This window comes from Crocuta crocuta, unplaced genomic scaffold, assembly GCF_008692635.1.
Source record: "Crocuta crocuta isolate KB4526 unplaced genomic scaffold, BGI_CrCroc_1.0 scaffold431, whole genome shotgun sequence".
Classification (NCBI taxonomy): Eukaryota; Metazoa; Chordata; class Mammalia; order Carnivora; family Hyaenidae; genus Crocuta; species Crocuta crocuta.
In genome coordinates this window covers 4,150,979-4,170,748 of record NW_027528859.1, presented here as the reverse complement: position 1 = coordinate 4,170,748, position 19,770 = coordinate 4,150,979, and the positions used below count along the sequence as shown (strand labels likewise).

General features: G+C 51.7%; 1 protein-coding gene across 1 annotated transcript in view; it reads right to left on the bottom strand.

The window, feature by feature from the left end:
- The window catches only part of PAX5 (paired box 5), a 186,165-nt gene that overhangs the window by 119,147 nt on the left and 47,248 nt on the right, over positions 1-19,770 (bottom strand). Inside the window, exon 6 of the mRNA XM_077756170.1 lies at positions 2,973-3,148. Coding sequence (XP_077612296.1) covers positions 2,973-3,148 — 176 coding nt within the window. The remainder of the gene's footprint in view (positions 1-2,972; positions 3,149-19,770) is intronic.

Sequence of the window (19,770 nt, the reverse complement as noted above, 5' to 3'; positions counted from 1 at the left end):
CACAGGTCTGCTAGCATATAGAAGAGACGCCACCCTCAGCTGCCAGAGCTCCAGGGCCCCCTTCTTGGGGCCACCACCATGCCATGCTGCTCAGGGGCTCACGAGGCAAGGCAGAGAGTGGGCCTGAGGGGGTTCCTATCCCTGTGTGTCAACCTTGTATGGCAACCCATACCCTTGACATGCACCCTTCCCCGGGCTGTGGCCCCTCGCTTTGGCTGTCATTTGTCCAGTGACTGGGAACCAGGAGCGAGGGTACGTCATTCATAGTCCAGTGCCTGTGTGTGTGCCTGGCAGCCCCGCGGCCTCACCTTCCATCTCTCCTCATTACGCCGCATTACGGGGAGGTGAAGCAGATTAACCAGAAAGCACTGAGTCAGTCATTATCCCGCCACGCGCTCGCCCGCAGGCCCCGCCTCAGAGCCACACAGACGCAGGCCCGCGGTCATGTCCGCGCCATTCTGAAGGACACTGCACAGCCAGACTGCTAGGCACAGGGCCCTTGCAGAGTTTGTAACTCAGGTCTCCTCGCCACCAGGCCCATCTCTCTACATGGGCCTATCAGGACCTGTCCCTCGATGTCGCCTCCTCTGCAATATCTCCCCTGATGCTCCCAAATGAGGCAACTTCCCGGCTCAGCACGGCCCACAGAACCTTCTCCCTTACCTTGCAGGTTCTGGATCCATGTCACATTGCCCCTGAGAGAGTGTGGGCAGACAGAGTTGACACCTGACTCATCCCTCCGTCCCCTGGGTGCCCGGCACTGTGCCAACCTCACAGGCAGCATGCAAGAAATAGGTTGGATGAATGAACATATGAATGTCTAAGCAAGTGAGGAAACACACGGATGGCCTCTGGACTCCTCCCAGGTATGATGCTCTGTGGTCCCCGCCCAGATTTCCTGGGCATTCAAAGCTAAATACGATGCAGATTCTGAATTCCGTAAGAACTGTGGGAAACCGAGTCTCTAACGCTGAATCCCTGTGTTAAGTAAACAGGAACTTAACACAAGTGCTGGAGGCTCCAGGAAGCAGAGGCCAGGCTAAGTGTAGCGGCCTGGGCCCTTACTCTTCACCACTCACTTGCTGGGTGACCCTAGACAAACCCTGTCCCCTTCTCGGGGCCTCTGAAAAAATGAGGGAGTTGAAAGCTTGCCTCTGTACTTACTCTCTGCTAGTCTCTAAAATCATGTGATCCTGTCAATGGTTAGAAGATGGATTTTCTCCCCAGTTCTGAAAGGAAAGGAAGCCTTCATCCAAGCAAGTTTCCTTTTCTTTCTCCTGCATCAGATGGAATGTGGCTTTGGCCATCTCCCAGAAGGGCCTCTGAGCAGGGGGAGAGGCTGTTTGTGATGGAAACAGACTCTTTTCCTGAAAGCTCAAGGTCTAGAGTGTGTGGGATCAGCTCTGTCCAGCCCACAGGACCACCTCATTCCCAGAGGAGACTTCACGTGTAGGAGAAAGACCAAAATCTTGACCACAGCCTACAAGACCTGGTTCATCTCCCCAACACCCCACGCCCCCACTCCCTGAAGCCCAGACACACCGGCTCTCTTGGCTGTCTTTCCATTCCTCACTCTTGCCGTGTCCCCTCTTACCTCAAGCGCCCCCCCCCCCTTACCTCAAGCTGTTCCCTCTGCCAGGCACATTCCCCCAACCCCGTGTCCCTTCTCCTCAGGGCTCAGCATAAAAGCATTTCCTTCTGGAAGCCATGGCGGCCTCCAGGCTGGCTCAGCTGTGCTAGAGGTTCCCTGTGGGCAGGGCCAAGCCTGTGTTGTCCACTGACAGTACCTAGTTCCTGGCTCCATGCTTTGCACACAGTTGATACTCCTCAATGTTTGTTGAGTGAATACATGACTCACTGTGTGGCCTCTAGGTAAGCGTCTCTGCCTCTCTGGGCCTCAGTTTCTCCATCTGAAAACAAAGCAGCTGAATGGTCTGGGAGAGCCCTCGCAAGAACTGCTCAGCCAGCCAGACTGGCATAGGATGGTGACCCCGGGGGCCTTGCTCACTCCTCACTAATCAGCATCCCCTCTGGCACCCTTCCTCTCCACGGGAGCGTGTGCACACAGCCCACATGGCTTTGAGTGGATCTGTAGGGAAACGTCAGAAGCCCCATCTAATTAGCACGTAAAGGCAGCTCTGCGGGGCCAGTCCTCAGCACCAGCATCAGCTAGTGAGGTCCCTCTGACTTGCGACCAGAACGGAGCTCTCAGTGGGCAGGAACCATACCTGAGCCTCCTGTGCCTGCAGGGTGACCGGCCCAGACGGGTCATCAGGAAACGGTCTCCTGAGTTGCATCTACTACTTAGGGACCTTATCCAGACCCCAGAAGCCTCCCACTGGGCAGAGCCTTTCTGGTCCCACAGCCAAGACCGTGACTGCTTCTCTGTCCAGGGCCAGCAAGGGTCATCCTTCTACTTCTCTCTGTCTGGCAAATGACCCAGTGGGGAGTTTGTCCAGTGAAACGCTTCTGCATCTCCAGACTCTGGGATTCTGTCTCTAAAGCACGCCAGGGCCGGCTGACGCAGGGGCTGACGGTGGGGTACACACTGGCACCACGATGACGTGATTTGTGGCCATGTTTCCCTCTTCATCCTGACTGGCAGGATGGTGATCCAAGACCACCGAGTGGCCTGGAGGTAATTACACCAGCTCTGTGCCGAGAGCCTGGGGAAAGGACTCCATTCAGCAAAGGCAGAGCGGCCAGACAAGTCATGCGGCCACCACACCCCCACCCCACCCCCACCCCACAGGCCGGCCAGGGAGACAGAGGCACCAGAGGCTGGAGCCCCAGACAAGTCCTCCTAACCTCAGGGGACGCTGCAACCGTCCAAGTCGGGCTGAGAACAACCAGAAGCCCGTCCCTGAGTAGCACCTGGCATTCCCGCCCACACCCCGCCAAACGCCTTGGGGAGGGCCCCCCGGGTCTGCGTCTGGCTGGGGGTACGGCGGGCAGGGGGCCGCGGGGCGTACCTGCTCAGGCTTGATGGGCTCTGTGGTGGTGAAGATGTCCGAGTAGTGCTGCCTCTCGAACACACGGTCCAGCACCTCCAGCTGCTGCTGTGTGAACAGTTCTCCCCGCATTTGCTTCCGGAGGAAGTCTCTGCCCGGCAGTGAGTGGCCGTTCGGCACCGGAGACTCCTGAATACCTGTGATGAGAATGAGAGAGGAAGGGGGAGGGGGCGCAGGTGACACAAGTTGCTAAAGAAAGACACGTCAGACGGGAGAGAAGACAGCCTGAGAGACCCACAAGCCCAGCTCCTTTCCTGATGGGAGAGGAAGCAGACGGGGGCTCAGACAGGGGGCCCTCAGTCAAGGTTACCCTGCCTGGTTAGTGCAGAGCCAGCCTCCGGTAGCCACCTGCCAGGCAGCAGGTGAAGCCCCTTCTACATGCAGCATCTCATCTAAAACTAACAACAACCCCAAGGTACACAACATTATTTTCCCCATTTTGCAGATGAGAACATTGAGACTTGAGAAATTAAGTCATTTACCTGCAGATTAGAGCTCAGGTTGACTGGAAGTCTTAATTACCAGGTGCCACTTCCTCTTCTTCAGAGAAGAACCCCCGCCCCCTGGAGGTACAGTTTTGTCCCAGAACTGATGCCCTTCCCCAGGACATCTGCCACCCCATCACACGACCAGTCAATAAAGCACTGTGCCAGGACAGCTGTGGGGAAGGAAACCGCTCTCATACAATTCTGGTGGGACCCCACTGGTCACAAAATCCATCCAAGTCACAAATGCACATTTCCTTTGATAAAAACAGTGGCACCTCTGGACATTTTTTTTTTTTTTTACCGCTAGACTCACACATACGGGAAGTGATGTATGTATGAGGTTCTGGTAGCAAAAGCCTGGAAACAGCACAAGAATTTATTTGTAGGGGCTGGATAAGTAAGTTACGGTGTGCTCACACGGTGAGCCGCTGCAAAAGGCAACAAGGGCTCCCACCGTGAACTGATACAGAAAGATCTTCAGGATACACTGTCGTATGAAAAATAAACCAGGTACAGCACAGCATGTATAATGTATAACCTTTTGTGTAAAAAAAAAAAAAAAAAGGGAGGGGGGAAGAAAATAAGACTTTACATGCGTTTTGTGTATATATATACAAAAGGAACTCCGGAGGGCACCATGAGAAACATTTAGAGCGCATACCCGTCCTTTCCCGGGAGGTAGGAACTAAGTGGATGGGGTGAAGGGAGGGACGCTTTTTTTGTCCTTTGTTTTGTGTCACTGCAGAACCTTAAATATACCACTTACTCAAGAGCACGAATTACCAAGAAAAGACAAGATTAAATTCTGTATATGTTCTATACTGTCAGCTCTTCACACTGCCACAGTCACTGGTGATAATGCTTACGTTTCAAAGAAAATATTACAAATTACCAATAAAAGAGAATGGGAAGAAACGTTTTTTTGTGAGCCTGGAGCCTGAACCACTCAAAATGAAAGACACAACAAGGAAGGCCAAAGTTTCCAGCGAGGGAGTGGCCTCGAGGGCCATCATCTCCCAGGGTCCCGGTGGAACCGGCTGCTGATCAGGGCTGACCACAGACACAGCGGATCCCAGGGCTTTGCCACTGGGGAGCCCCAGGGGACACCAGCCCGCGTCAGATCTCTCACAGGCCCTCACACAGGCCTTGCCCGATTCTCCGCTACATCCCGCCCCACCAGCACATGCTGCCCTAGACGGCACCCATCATGCCAGGGTCCACACGTGTGAGGAAGGAGGCCAAAGCAAGGAGCTTGAAGAACTGGGAAGCTGTGTCCCTGAGAGGCTGCTGAAAGCTGGTGTTTCCCTAACTGTGCTATCTGGGGGCAAATGTAATGCAGGGTCTGACATGTGAGCAACACCAGCTTTGGGTGTTCACACGAATGCTGGCCTTCCAGAGTCCTCCGTGGAGGCTGACTGCTTAGAGCACCCAGAATCCTCTATGGGAAGGGCCTTCAGAGGTAGCTCATAAAGCCCCTTGAGAAAACAGATCCCAGCTCCATGTGGACCCAAGAGCCTGAACGACCATACACCGCAATACGGGGGCCACGATGGAAGCTGGGCTCTCTGGCTGATGTCTCCCAGCCTAGAGTTGGGGTACCCCCTCTGGCAACCTGGGACACTAGTCTTCCATAAGACTGTCCCCTTCCCGTTCCTGCCCGTAGGACATCATGCTCAGAGTCCTTTTTTCCATCATGGCCCATCTCCATGGGGCCCATTCCTACAAGGGCACCAAGACTAGCAGAATGTGGGAGCTCACAGCCCTGTCTGTGCTCTCCCACTGGTTGGCATCTGCCAAATAACCCTATTATCAAAGGATCAAAGGTACGTGTACACACACACACACACACACACACACACACTCACGAGGACAGCTCATCTTGCTCCTCCTCAGCTATTGCTCTGGCCCCAGCTCTGGCGTCTTCCCGGCCTCAGTCACTCCAGCTCAAGTATGATCTTGCCCTGGGTCCCCGGTGCTCCCATCAAGTTTCTCCCTGTCTGAGGGACCACATCTTCTCTTAAGAGACTTCCCTCTGCCCACCAACTTCACTGATGCTCCCCAGCCCCATCCTGCCAGCCAGGCCCCCAACTCCTAACAAAGGCTCCTTCCTGCTAACTCCCACCAAGGTCTCACTCTGCCCCCAGTTGGGCAGTGCCCACCTCTACCCCCCCAACTCAGGCTGCTCCATTGGATGTGCCGACCAGGCCATCCTCCCACAGATGTCCTCGGGCTCGATCCCTCCCCCGTGGGATTCACAGGCCGGGGTCTTTGCACAGCCCATAGTTCTGGAAGGGCAGAGCTTCACCCCCAACTAAGGGAGCTGGGAGTGGTCCTGCTGAGGGCCCCTGTGGGCAAGGTCATCACCTGGCCACTGACTAGGTCCGGGCACAGGGTAAAGGCTCAGGGCACTGGGCCAACACCAAGCGTATGCACCAGGGGCCCTTGGAGTCCTACCTCCCTGAGGACAGCTCACGTACTCCAGGCACACACAGCCTGGCAGGGACCTGGCCATCTAGGAGGACGCGCTGCATCCTGCTCCGGCTTTCTGAAAGTCAACCATAGCACCATGGGCCTGGGCAAGGGTCCAGGCTACCCAGGTGACCCAGACCCTCCTAGTGGAAGATGGCGACCTCTCCAGGCACGTGCCCACACCTATGACCCCCTCCTGCTGCCCTTGCCCCTCCTGCACCCCTGCTTTCTCCATTAGGGGGGAGGCGAAGTAGGTCTTCCCTGTCACTCTGTGCAGATGCCTAATGTCTGTCATTTCCTTCGGAGACTGGGGACACTTCTACACATACAATCACCTACTTAACAAGTATTGAGGTATTTACTCTGCACCAGGTGATGTTTAGGAAAAACAACAACAGAGGATATAGCGATGACTAAGACAGGCCCCTCTTTCCAACCTAGAAAGGGCAGCCACTTGAGCCCAGTACTCCCACAGACACACGGCTACAAACTGTGATTACCGCCAAGTAGAAAAAGCATCTAGAAATGTATGCATAGGACTATGGATAACGGGGAAGGGGTCTGGCAGCACGGGAAGAATTAGAGGAGTCTTCTAAGGGGAAGTCGTGCTTGAACTGAGAGTAGAGGACAAGGGTCAGCAGGGCAAAGGGGGGTGGTGGAGAGGGCATGCCAGGCAGAGGAGACCGCCTGCAAAGGCTTAGACATGAGAAGGAGTGGAAAGGCCCCGGAGGAGACGGTGAGGGAAGAGACCCCGGGGGACCATGGAGAGGCAGGCTGGGGATGGCCAGGCAGCCCCGGACCCCCCAGAAGACCACGGGGAGGATCTGAGCCCTGCTGGGGGAGCAGTGCAGGGACCACAGGAGGGTCTGGGGAACCATCACTTTCCACATTTCTCAGTCCCGGGACCTGAACGGTTAGTTCCTTTAGATCAGGCTGTGCATTTGAAGCCCTGCTCCCAAGCCTCGTCCTTTGGAAAGACTCGGCGCTGGCCACATGAAATTTGCACTTGTGGGCATCTGAATGTGATGCTTAGAGTCGGGCTGTCAACCACAGGTCGCCCACTGGGCTCCTATGGAGAGTAAACCATTCCTCATTGACATGTGCACTGTCGTTACAACAGACACAGCCAGAGAGCACGCATGCCGCCTCCTCCAGGACGCCTTCCTTCCTGCCCCAGCTGCTTCATCTCCCACTCTCTGGGCTCTGGCCACTTTCTCCCTTTTCTTAGATGTCAAGTCCACTAGGCCCTTCGCTCTGACACTGCACTATTAGCTGCCTCAGGAGGAAGCCACAGTTAATTCATCTCTGTCTCCTCCATGGGGAGTATTTGTGGGATAAATGAACAAGTCAGGAATCCCTGTGACAACCACTTCCATTCCGCAAGTCTGGTCTGCAAATGCCGGCATCCCTCTCTATCTGACCTCATCCAATCGATCATTCATTCTTCTCTTAACCAATCTCAGTGAGCAGGTGCCATGCTAATGCTGGCATACACCGACAGGCAAAGCTGGCCCTGCCCTGCCCTCGTGGACGTATGTTCGGTGGAGGAGGCAAATGTTAACTGAAAAATAATCAGACCAGAAAAGGCACACGTATCAACCAAGATAAATACTCTAACAAAAACAGGCATAATTCTTCGGCCAGGGACACAGCTGACCTGCCTCTGGGAGCCACACACAGTGGGTCTGCAGTGAGAACGAGCCAAACAAACCAATTCTCTGCCAAGAGACAGCTATAAAAATAAATATCCAAAAATCATCCCTGGCACAAGGGCAGGTCTAAACCTCCAAGGTTCCAGTGGAAGTTTCCATAGCATTTCTCTTCTGTGCCGCAGAGATGCTGTCTGCCTTCGTTGGGGAATGTGGTCTTGGAGACAAGCTACAGAAATGCTCAGACCGATTGTATTCTGGGGAGAAAAATCTGAACTTGAAATGTGAATGGTATGCTTAAATATATGGACAGACATGGGCGAAGTACAAAGGTATACAGGGGGCATGGTATCTTTAAATCTTTTTTTCTACTCCAAATCAAATAATATGTAATAGACCCAGTGCTGGGCTTAGTCAACCATGGCTCGTAGAATTAACATTCTGGAAGCTAGCTTCAGGGGAGCAAGGGGCAGGAAGCCCCGTCTCAGGGAGCAGAGAAATGCTGGCTTTAAATTTCAGGTTAAACCAATGTTATTCACAACCCGGCTTTGAAGCTAAAAGCTTTACACAATCGGGTCTGGTCACGCAAAGGGGGAGGAAGCAAAATAGCCTCAGATTCCCATCTGTCAAGAGAAAGCTGTCTCTTGTGTGTCTTAAAAGATCATAAACCCATTGCGTTTTCTTCAGAGCACAGCAGATTCAGAGGTTTTGCATTTTTCTTGAAGGGTTCTGGTTTGCTTCTTTAAAAATCATCATGTACTTTATGTCTACAGATGCTCACTGGGAGGGAAAAAAATAAAAACAAACAGGAATCTCCATAATCCCTTCTGATATCATGGCCTTTGAGATGTAACTGTAGCCAAAGGTCCAGGAGCCCCAGGAAAGGAAGCTGGAGCCCCTGGGTCAGTTTTCAGCCTTTCTCAGATCCCCTTTCTCTACAGAACGCAGCCAAAGCCAGAGCCCTTACAGAACCTCCTCTGTCCTTGAGGCTGCTCCTCTGCATGGCCGGGCAGCAGCAGGGCCTGGTGGGAAAAGGATCAAGAGCCAGCAGACCTGGGTTCTAGCCCCAGCTCTGCCCTTACTTGCTATGTGAGCCCAGGCAAGTTCCTTGCCCTCTCTGGGTCTCAGGGGTCCTGTCAACAAACTAAGGAGGCTGAGTCAGTCATTTCTAACCTTTTTCTCCTCCAAAATCCACCTAGATGTTGTCTACTAAATAGTATTAAATGAGCATTAACTCATTTTCCCATTTTGGTTGTTCTGTACAGTCTTTTCAGGGTATCCCCGTGCAATAGCCACTCCACCCCTAAAAGACTGCCCACGCCTAGTCAGGGGATCCCATTCTCTTTGCCAGTATTTGGTTTAGGAACAGACATGTGAAGAGCAAGGGGCTGTTGGGGGCTTCTGGGAGGAAGTCAGAGAGAGGACGAAATCTCTTTCTTCTACACGAGGATACATTTCCCCTTAATCTTTTTGAATTTGTGAGAGTAAGTCCCAGATCCCATTACTGCTTTAAGCACCACAATGTCCCCTACACCAGGGCCCAAAGTCCTCTCCCGATCTGGCCTGCAGGGTGCCATGGTAGTGACACCCTGCCAGTTTGCTGCCTCTCACCTGCCCTGATACTCTGACACTCACTATGCTCCCAGGTCTTCCTCCCCCAGTGAAGACAGGGCAGAGCTGGCTTTTGGCAGGTCAGGCTCAGAGAGGTTGAGTAACTGAGGCCGCTCAGCTGGGATTTGTACCTAGGCCTCTTATCTGCTGTGTCCTTTCCACTTCCCTTTACCCTTCAGGTCAACTACTAAAACTAATGCCCTCCATTTCTTCATCTGTAAACTAGGACAGCGGTCTGCGGCACAGTCCCTGGGGCTTTGGTAAGGACTAATGAGATCATCTCCAACAACGTGCTTCCCACGGTGCCTGGCGCAAGGTTAGCATCCAGACAGTGTTAGCCACTGTCACCCTCACCTTCACCAGGAAAACCCTTCCAAGGCTTCCCAAGACAAAGCCCGAGCATTCCGGGCCTCCATGATCTGCCCCTGCAGTCACAGGCACCCCTCAGTCACCCAACAACGCCATCCCAGCAGACAGCTCCTCATTCAAGTGGCCCTTCACATCAGTCCCTGATGTCACCATTCATCTCGTTCCCTCTGCCGGCTTGCCTTCACCCCTGCCCAACAAGACTCAGTCTAAAAACCACCTCCTCTCTGAAGCCTGCCTTCTCCAAAGGCTGAATGAACTGCCCTTTCTTCTGGGTCTCCACAGCAAGCTACACAGGCCACCACTGTGGCCTGGATTTTACTCCTCACAACTCATCCTGGGAGGTCGGTCCCCATTTCACAGCTGAGGAAACTGGCGAAGATATGAAGCATCTTGTCCAAGGCCACAGCCAAGTGCTTGCATACCTGGTACCATATCTTAGAGCGAAGCTGGGCACTGAGGCAGACGTGGCTCACACACCAGCGAAGCCCAGGCACCCCAGACTCAGGCCCAGACCCAAATCCTCTCTGTCTCTTACAAGCCTATGATATTTGAGAAACTTGGACCACCCGAACCCTCAATTTTCTCATCTGTAACATAGGGCAATAATGAGACCTGGGGTTGACAGAAGAATGGGATGAGGATACATGTAAAAAGCTTGGCATCACACCTGGTGCATAGTTAGTGCTCAAAAAACAAAAGCCATTTCTAGGATTATTCTTTCTTTCCTTCCCTGCTAACAGTATGAGCTCTCTGAGGACAGAGGCCACGTCTGACTCACCTCAAGCACAGGGGATGCTAATCAGGGTTTGTTGATTGAATGTGTAACTTAGAAGACTTGAGAGGTTGCAGGCCTAAATGACTCAGGGAACCTCGGCAGCAGGACAGCCTCTGGTGTCATCAGAGAACTCAGGAGAAAACCTTAGGGAGCGACCTCCATGACCTCAGTGATCCAGAGGAGGAGAGAGTGAAACGGCTAAGGCCTTATGTTCTAAACTACTTCTAGGAAAGATCTGAGGCAGTTCATAAATTTTCAAATTTTAAACTCAGCTGAGCTCTAAGCTTCCCAGCGACACACACCAAGAGGAAAATGCAGTGAGCCGTCTATAGTTCAAGAGTCCAGCAACAACAACAAAATGCCATTAATTCTTCTACTCTGCATGGGGGCGTCTGGATGCTGAGGGTGACCCAGACATGACTAACAACACAGAGGGGGCCCTGCAGGGGGGGCCGCCCAAGCCGGACCCCAGATAGAGACAGAAGACAAGATGTGAAGATGAGGGGGACAGGATTCCTGGCACCAGCAACAAGATTTGGCTGGGGACACTTCTAGAGCATCTACTATGAGCCAGGCCCTGTGCTGGGGACCAGGATGGCAGGGCTGGAAACATCCCGTGGCAGCCCCAAACCAAAATCGATGTTCTGGGTGATTGTATAAATCCCATCTTAAACTGGGGCCGCAGACTGAGAAAAATCAAAGTGGCGTGGAGGAAAATTCCATTGCAACGACCATTATTCAGCCATTAGTTTCACTCAATCTCTCTTCTCAGAGAAGGAAAACGCAAAATTGTAAAATTGCCAAATACGTTCAGGTTCAACCAGAGTGAATCTGATTGTGCTGTGTGTTACCCAATGTGTCATAGGCTGTCAGGGAGCAAAAGGCCCCGAGGGATCGACGATTCCACACCCCAGGATGGTAAAGGGATTTGTCCAGGGCCAGAAGGCAAGTCCGAAGTGAGGTGAGCCTGGGAACACAAGATTCCTGATTCCTGTCCCAAGCCTCATGCACCCATCCATTCCTGAGCAACACGCACCAAACTCCTGCTGGCTGTCTAGCCCTGAGAGTGGTGCCTGAACTAGAGAGTGGTATAAGTTCTACCCCCTGCCCTTGAGTGGACAACATAGAGGAGTGACTGATTCCAATGCAGTAAGTTCTGGAAGCCAAAGAGGTGGAGACAGTCCCTGGAGCCGAATGGTGGTCAGCAACCCTCATACAGAGCTTCCTCTGTGCCAGGCACTGTTCTAAGCACCTTATCTACTTCATCCTCATAACAACCCAACAATGTCAAAATCTGTTATTTCACCTTCCCATTTTACAGATGAGGAAACCGAGGTGCGGGGCGGTTAAGTAACTTGCCTATGGCCACACAGCTAAGAAACGGAAGAGTTGAGATCCAAACCCAGGCAGTCTGACTTGAGTCTGCTCCTAAGCCTATACGAAACCACTCCACTTAATCTGGACTGGGAGCAAGAGTGATCCAAAAAGCAGCATGGAAAAAATGGAACCCAAGACTTAAGAAAGAATAGGAAGGAGTTAGCCAAAGAAAGGGGCAGATAGAGGAAGTGCATTCCAACTAGAGGGAACAGCATAAGCAAAGGCCCAGAGGCACATGAAAACATGGTGCTTGGGAAATGGCTATAATTCAGGAGGACTGGAAGGCAGGAATTGGAGGAGGGGGGAAGAAAGCAAAGTGTGCAAGGCTCTTTCCTCTCTGTCTAGCTGCTCAGCACTGCTGTCCATTATCCAGAGCCTAATATACACTCTGATGTACAAACAGTGCAAATACATAACTGAAGCTCTCGTGGTGTTGGTATGAAGAGATGGAATTTCTTTGTGTTTAATCAAATCAAGATGACCTCAAAGAACAGGCAGGAAGGAATATCCAGTGCATGGCTACAGGACAAGTCTGCTCTCTCTAATCCATACTGTCCAAGTCCATTACCTTGTACAGTGGTACCTAATTACTCCACCTTACAGAGAGATATGCACACTAATTAGGAAAGATGTTAACCACCATAGTAAAAATATTCCAAAGCAAAAGAAATATTACCAGGAGCTAAAGGGTGATTGGTTTCTTTTTAAATGAGATCCAAGAATGCTAAAGGCTTCATTTTAATTATACCTGGAAGGACTCCTTGTGCACGCGCCCCCTTTTTTGGCTTTCACACACACAGCAGTCTGTCGCCCATCCTCCATGGCATGGAAATAAATAAATAAAAGGGTTTAAAAATCATATTTACACTGATATCTCTGCATTACCCCCATTTGAGTTTTTAAATTACTGTCTTTATCTTTTTCCAAGGACAATATAAGTAAAAAAGAAGGTTCATATTTTGAAGTGTATCTATCTGATCATTGCACAAATGTTTTCAGGAGAAATCACTATATTTCTCCAAGATGGGTATGGGTTTTGTCATAGATCAAAGTGAGAGGGAGGAAAAAAAGATAAATCATCAGAGATCCAAAAATACTTTTCATTTGGAGAAGATATCAGGCCATTTCGATGGGGCTGATGGAGTCCCTGTTCTGTCTCCATTACCCGAGGCAGGCAGCCCCAGCCAGGAGCCAACTACTGAGATTATATTCTCCATAAGATGGTCCCCGATATATATATAGATATAGATATAGATATATATGATCTTCAACCTCTATTGATTGACCAATTTCACAGGCAAAGACTGGTGAAATGAAGCTGAAATGAACATCATGCTTTAACTCATTGAACCTATCAGGCCTGAGTTAATCTCACTGTCCACTGTCTCTGATAGAATTCAATTGATCAATCATGTTTCGGTGATAGTACCATTTCACTGGCTTATTGCTTCTTCATTTCAGAGCTTGACCTGTTAGATATACTCGGACTGGCTCAACGCCTCTTGGATACACAGAGATCAGCCTCTGTCTGCCAACGTGTGTCATCTCCTGTCCCAGTTGAAAAGAACTCGAGAGGCTTTTGTGTCTATCTATAGTGTGTTTTTCCACCAAACACATGCATGTCAGCAGTGGACTCAGGATGGCATGGAACTGAGCAAGCACAAACCCTAAGAGGGCTCTGCATTCTGCACGGAACCACTGTCAACTCTGCACTCAGTAGGGGCATGTGCTTGTATTACACTGGAAAGTGCCTGTACCCACGGGTAAGGCACATCCAAAAACAGTAACCACAGCAGCAATAGTAAGAGCCGCCACCCAAGCATACGTTCACGCCGACCTTTCACATTCCTCAGTTTATCTGACTCTCGCAAGAACCGAAGGAGTTGGACAAGTGACTATCATTCCCATTTTACAGATGAGAAAATGGGCTCAGAGAGGGGGAGGTGATTTGCCCAAGGTCACACAGCAGTGTTATGAAGCCAGGTGAGACTAAGAGACCTAGGGTCTCAGCTCCTAAGTGCCTCTGCCAACCTCTGGCAATTTCAGGATTCCCCAGCTATTCTGGGCACACCACTGTCTTCGACTGCTGAGATGAAGGAAACATCCTCAAATTGTGATTCAGAGAATTTTAGAGCTTAGAGTGGAATCTAAGACTGTCTGCAGCTTCACGTACAGCTTAGAAACCCAGAGGGCCAGAGGGCGGTAAACAGTTGACCAAAGTCACCAAGACACTCAGCAGCCCAAACAGAACTCAAACCTGGATCCCAGGCACTCAGCTCAGGACTGCACTTTCTCTGGACAACTCCCTAATTTGTGCCAAGCCAATGAGCTCCTATCAACAGAGAGAACTTCATTCTCCGCTGTCAACGTTGCCCAACACACTGTTACGGTTCTTTCACGGCATTTAATTTAAATTTCCCAACTGCAAGCCAAGATGCTGCGCTTTGGGAAATCAGGGGACAGGGGCTCTGCCCGGCTGTCTGCCTGGGGGAGGTGGTTCTTGGAGCCACAAGGCTGAGCCCAGCATGCGGGTCTCTGGAGGAGGCCAGGGCAATGACAGTTTGCAAATAAGCCTTGCATCTGCTCAGAGCTGGCAGAGTCTGCAAACACACTAATGGACTTTTCCTCTGCCCGCGGGGAGCTGGGGAGAAGCAATAAATAAAGTAGGCGCCTCTGGGGGGAGCCATTGCTGAGGCCAGAGAGAGGGCTGAGACCAGGGGCGTGTTGAGGGTGGGGGAAAGGGCTTCTGGGCCTCTCCCTGCAGCACATTGCATCTCGTACCCACAAGATGACAGTCCACCTTTCAGTAACCCTCATCTCCACATCCCAGATCCCCCAGTCTGTTTCCCAAAGAGTCCGGCCCTTGTATGATCATATTAATACACTTAAAATTCATGCCAGGCACAGAAGGGTTGGGGTGAGGGGTTCATATGGTCTGATCTGGCCACAATGCAGAGACCCCATCAGAGGGAGATGTGACAGAGGCCCAGGGGGCCAGACGATGGTCCCAGCCCAGGAGAGAGCTGATGACGGGAATGATTACCCAGGTCCAGGGCCAGGTTCGGGAGATGATCAGGAGGGAAAATTTGCCAGATTTAGTGACTCACTGGTGGCAGGGGGCAAAACACGCCTCTGAAGTTCCCCATTAGACGTGCCGGGCTGCCATCCACTGATGGCCGTCTCACTCCCAGCAAAATCCAGAGCAGATCACGGCCTACAAGGCCCTTCGGCATGTGGGTGCCCTGCCCTGCAGCCCAGACTCCCTGATGCCCCTCCTCCTACTCTCCTCCACTCAGTCTGCTCTAGCCACACTGGCTTCCTTGCTGTCCCTCAGTTATGCCAAGCACACCCCTGCTTCAGGCCTTCGCATATGCCATTCCCTCTCTCTAGAAAGGTCCTTCCCAGATCTTGGCTCTCTCCTCCCTCCTCAAATTCATTTCATCCTTCTGACCACCCTCCATAACCAGCATGTACCCCCCACCATCTCCCCGTCTCACTCTCTATCCCCTTACCCAGCTTTGTTATGAGAGCACTTAGCAACATGCTGTTTATTTTCCTTATTTACTTATTCCCTCTTCTCTTATTAGAATGTCACTCACAAGGGCAGAGGTTTTTGTCTGTCTTCTTCATTGCTGTGTCCCCAGTACCTAGAGCACTTAGCAGGCACAAAATAAACACTTGTGAAATGAATGGGTAAAAATGGACATTTCACCGAAAGTGACAAAATCAACAAGTACAAAGAAGACAGCCGCTCCGTGATGACCTGTTGGTAAAGGGTGGTCACTGGCCTGCTCGGGGCATCCGATGCTCCCTTCCATGCCTGGCCTGGGTCCTGGGAGACAGAACCCCCTAAGGGAAATCAAAGGGGGCCACTATGCTGTGTCTGCCATGGAGGCCACAGTGCCCAGCACTGAATCAGGAGCCATTAAAAAGATGAATGAGTCCCTAGGAGAGAGGCCTGGGCTTGGAAGCATTTAAATGACACAGAGAGTAGTGCTCAGGCACCAGCTCGGGCTCTGCCACTTGCCCGTGGTATGGCCTACTCGGCTCATCTGTGCAATGGGCTCAATAAACTGTGCTGAGTCTAAGCACTGGCTCAGAGCAAGCAAGCTGCTAGATGGCAAATGAGACAGCACTGTCTGAGCAGCAAGCATCTCAGGCCAGCTGATGACAGGGAGTGAGGGCAGGAGAAAGGAAACCATTTGCTTAATTAAAAGGACAAGATGTGTACAGAGAGGGGCACCAGGCTAAGCTGCATCTCTGGGCCCAAGCATTCAACCACCTTGTGCCGGTGCTACGAGTCCAAGCTTAGCCCCGGAAGGGAGCCCGATCTCAGCCCCTCTGGCAAGGAGACAAAGCCTAGAGATGGAGCTATGACACTGGCCTGGGAAAGTGCCCTAAGAGAGCCCCAGATAGCAGGCGGTGGGGGCCAAGAGACAGAAGTCATCTGGTGGTACTAAATGGGGGATCAGGGAAGGCTTCCTGGAGGGAGGATGTGTCATCTGAGGCAGGATTTGGGCTGGAGAAGATGAGGAAGGAGGCAGAGGATATCCCAACAGAGATAAGACATGAGGGGGCTGTGCTCACTGACCGAGGCCTCCTCAGAGCTTGGCACCCACAGAGTAGGGCTTATGTTCCACAGCCCAGATAGAAATCAGCTCATGTTTCTGTCTCCTCAATGTCAGGGCATGCATACAATAGGTGCACAATATATGCAGACATTGCTTTTTACCAGAGTCACAGAACTTCCCAAAGGAAGGGAGCCCAGAGAGAAACTCTTCCAGTAGATCTCAGCAAAGATGATCAGATCAGAGGAAATTGGGGTAATCTGTGTGTTTTTGTTACCGGGGAGGAATTACGGCATTCAGTGGGCAGAGCCGGGGGGTTCCGTCCGGCACAATGAGGAGTTGCCCTGAGCCCACATGCCTTTGGAATAACCCATCATACATGCCAGTTGGTGAAAACTCTTTTTTTTTAAGGTTTTATTTTTAAGTAATCTCTACACCCAATGTGGGGCTTGAACTCACAACCCCAGAATCAAGAGCTGCCTGCTTCCCTGACTGGGCCAGCCAGGGGCCCCCAAAACTCTCTTCATAAATATCTGAGCCATGAGCCTAACTGTTTTACTCACAGGCACAAACTTGTGTTTTCATTTACACTGACTTTTCCGGGAATGCAACCATCACATAAATTGAGAAAAGATTACGCTTTGTTTTGGCTGGAATTGTATCCAGACATGTTCACAATTTCATAAAATCAGTTTCCTGATGGCAACACCACCAGAAGTATTTGCAATGCCAAGAACCACAGCTGCCCACATTTGTAGCCGCTGCATTCGTGGTGAGTCTCTGCATAAGTGCAAAGCAACTGACTACTTTATTATGTCTTCTGGCGTAGTCATGCCTGAGCATTTACATAATGAAATACATCATTTTATTATGATTTTATTTTTCTTTCCCCCTTTTGCCACAATTGGGGCACTGAATTGATTTTTCAAAATTATGTGTGTAGGTAGCTTATATTGTGTCTAAATTTCATTTTCAGATAGCAAAAGAAGCACTGCAAAACATTTGTCTTATGTTTTTAAGGGTTTTTTTTAATGTTTATTTATTTTTGAGAGAAAGAGAGAGAGTGCACTGGGGACGGGTAGAGAGAGATGGAGACAGACAGGCACCAAGCCGTCAGCACAGAGCCCTACGCGAGGCTCACACCCGTGGACCGTGAGAGCATGACCGGAGGCGAAGTCGGACACCCAACCAACTGAGTCACCCAGGAGCCCCCAAAATATCTGTTTTAAAGAGGAGACACAAAGTTGACAGCTAATCACTGCATATGCTTTCCAAGGCCCCTCCAGTTCTGCCTGTTAGGACTGTCCCACGGTAGGGACCATCTTCCTGAAAAAGGGATACATCCAGGGAGAGAAAAAGAGTTCTCCAGACACCTTTCTAGAGACAGGAAGACAAGTGCCACAATTAACTCTAAAATAAACGTACTTCCTCAACATGAACAGTGAGAGCTTGCTCCTAAAAGCCAATGCCTGGTGTCCGCCATCCTTTTTAGAAACCCATTTCGCAAACACAACAATCCAGCTAGAACAGAGCCAGGAGGAGACTCGGGTTCCACAGAAGCTTCTCCTTCCTACCTGGGTCTCTAAAAAGGGCAGAGCAAAAGGCCAGGGGAAGAAAAGATACCTTGAGAAGTCAGTGCTCCCGATGTCCTGCAAACATGCAAAGTGGGCCTGGAGTTGAGAGGGCTGGGGAGGCGGGGACAAAGCCGGGTGAGGTGGAAGAGCAGGGATGGGGGAGGAGGCTCCGGCGCTCCCCCGCCACAGGCAGAGCAGTAAGCGCACTGGCTCTGAAACAAGCCTGCTGGGGTCTGAATCCCAGCCCTGCAACACTAGCTGCGTGACCCTGGGCTGGTTATTTAATCTCTCATTTTTTTCCATCTGCAAAAAGGAAACAGGAATTTTTCCTGCACTTCTCAAGGCTGCTTTGAGCACAGTGCCTGTCACGTAGTGAGCGCTTCAGTCTCACCGCCAGCCTCACAAGGCTGAGAGAAAAGAGTATTCGCTCCTCCACTGGTCACACTGCAAGACCAGGGGGGCCGAGGGCTGGGAGCAGAGACCCGTGTCCTGGCTCCGCCTCCCCTGAGGACTGCTCATTCTCGGCTGGCCCTCACAGATGATCAGTTGCAAGTCCCCCATTTTACAGATGGGAATACTGGGGTTCAGAGTGGAAGAAAATGGACATGGCTCACGTGGCAAACTAGTGTTCGATTCCCAAGCCAGACTCCTTCCACAGCACCAGGCTCCTTCTTAAACACTCTACACACCGGTCTGTACATCTGTGAATAAGAGTGATTGTCACAGGGTGGCACTAGGGATCACTGAATGCAATGACGGAGGGAAAAGCTCTCAGCAAGCCTTTATTAAGCTTTCACCAACTCGGAATTCTGGCCGTCATGCAGCACACAGTAGGTTCCTGACACTGATCACATGTACCACGTTATCCTCTCTCGCTGACCACTAAGCAGCCCAAGGGCAGTGACTTATTAGTACCGGAGTACCTAAGACATGGTTGGCTCCCGGTACATATTTGTTGAGCAAATGAATGATAGCATGCCCGAAAAGAGAACTGGAAAAGCAAAGGGGAGGGACAGAGAGAGAGAGAGAGAGAGAGAGAGAGAGAGAGGTCCAGTCCCGTCTCTTATCCACTCCTTCCACATGTGTGCTCTGTGCCAGGCTCCACGTCAGGTGTTGAGGAGGAATGGAAAGTGGCCCCTGTCCTTAGAATTCATGGTCTGACGGGGGAGGCAGCAGAAGGCTGCAAAGGCTCAGGGGCAGGGAGTGGCTGACAGCCTTCTCTGTGAGAGAAGGGAAGGCTTCCTGTGGGAGGTGCCATGGAGAGAAAGCCATCTTTCCAGGGCAGAGGGTATGGAGACAATGCCAACACATATGTTGGACAGAAATCTGGCCCTGAATTTGTCAAGCCTTGGCACTCGGAGCAGGGATGTCGTTCTGCTTTTTTTTTTTTCCTACTTTCCACTCGTGCAAGAGACAAAAAGTTGATGTCAAAGCATCACTCCGCCAGACCAGAAGCTCCTAGGCCCCAGGGGCCGAGGGAAGAAGAGGCCACAGGGCCACCCAGGAGGACTGGCCGGTGGGACAAGCAAACATCTCGCCACCCCAGTTCTGCACTGTGCTCCAAGGCGAGAGCGCTGTCCCAGGCAGCCCGCCAGCGCGGCCTCTCCTCCGCAGGCTCGGGGGTGCACAGCATCCCCGGGTTCCTGACACTGCTGAGCCGGGTCCCCGCCGCCGGCGCCCCTCGCCTCTGCGCGCATCATCTGCTCCGCTGCCCAGCTCCCGGCTGCCGCCGCGCCCGCGCTCCCCGGGGCCCGGAAAGCTGGCATCCGTTGTTACCATAACAAACTCAATTGTTCTCAGCAGGGCCCCGGCAAATAAAGTCATTCATTACGGGCCTCTCCCGGCCGCCGTGGGCTGCGCGGCAATCAGCGGGCCGCTC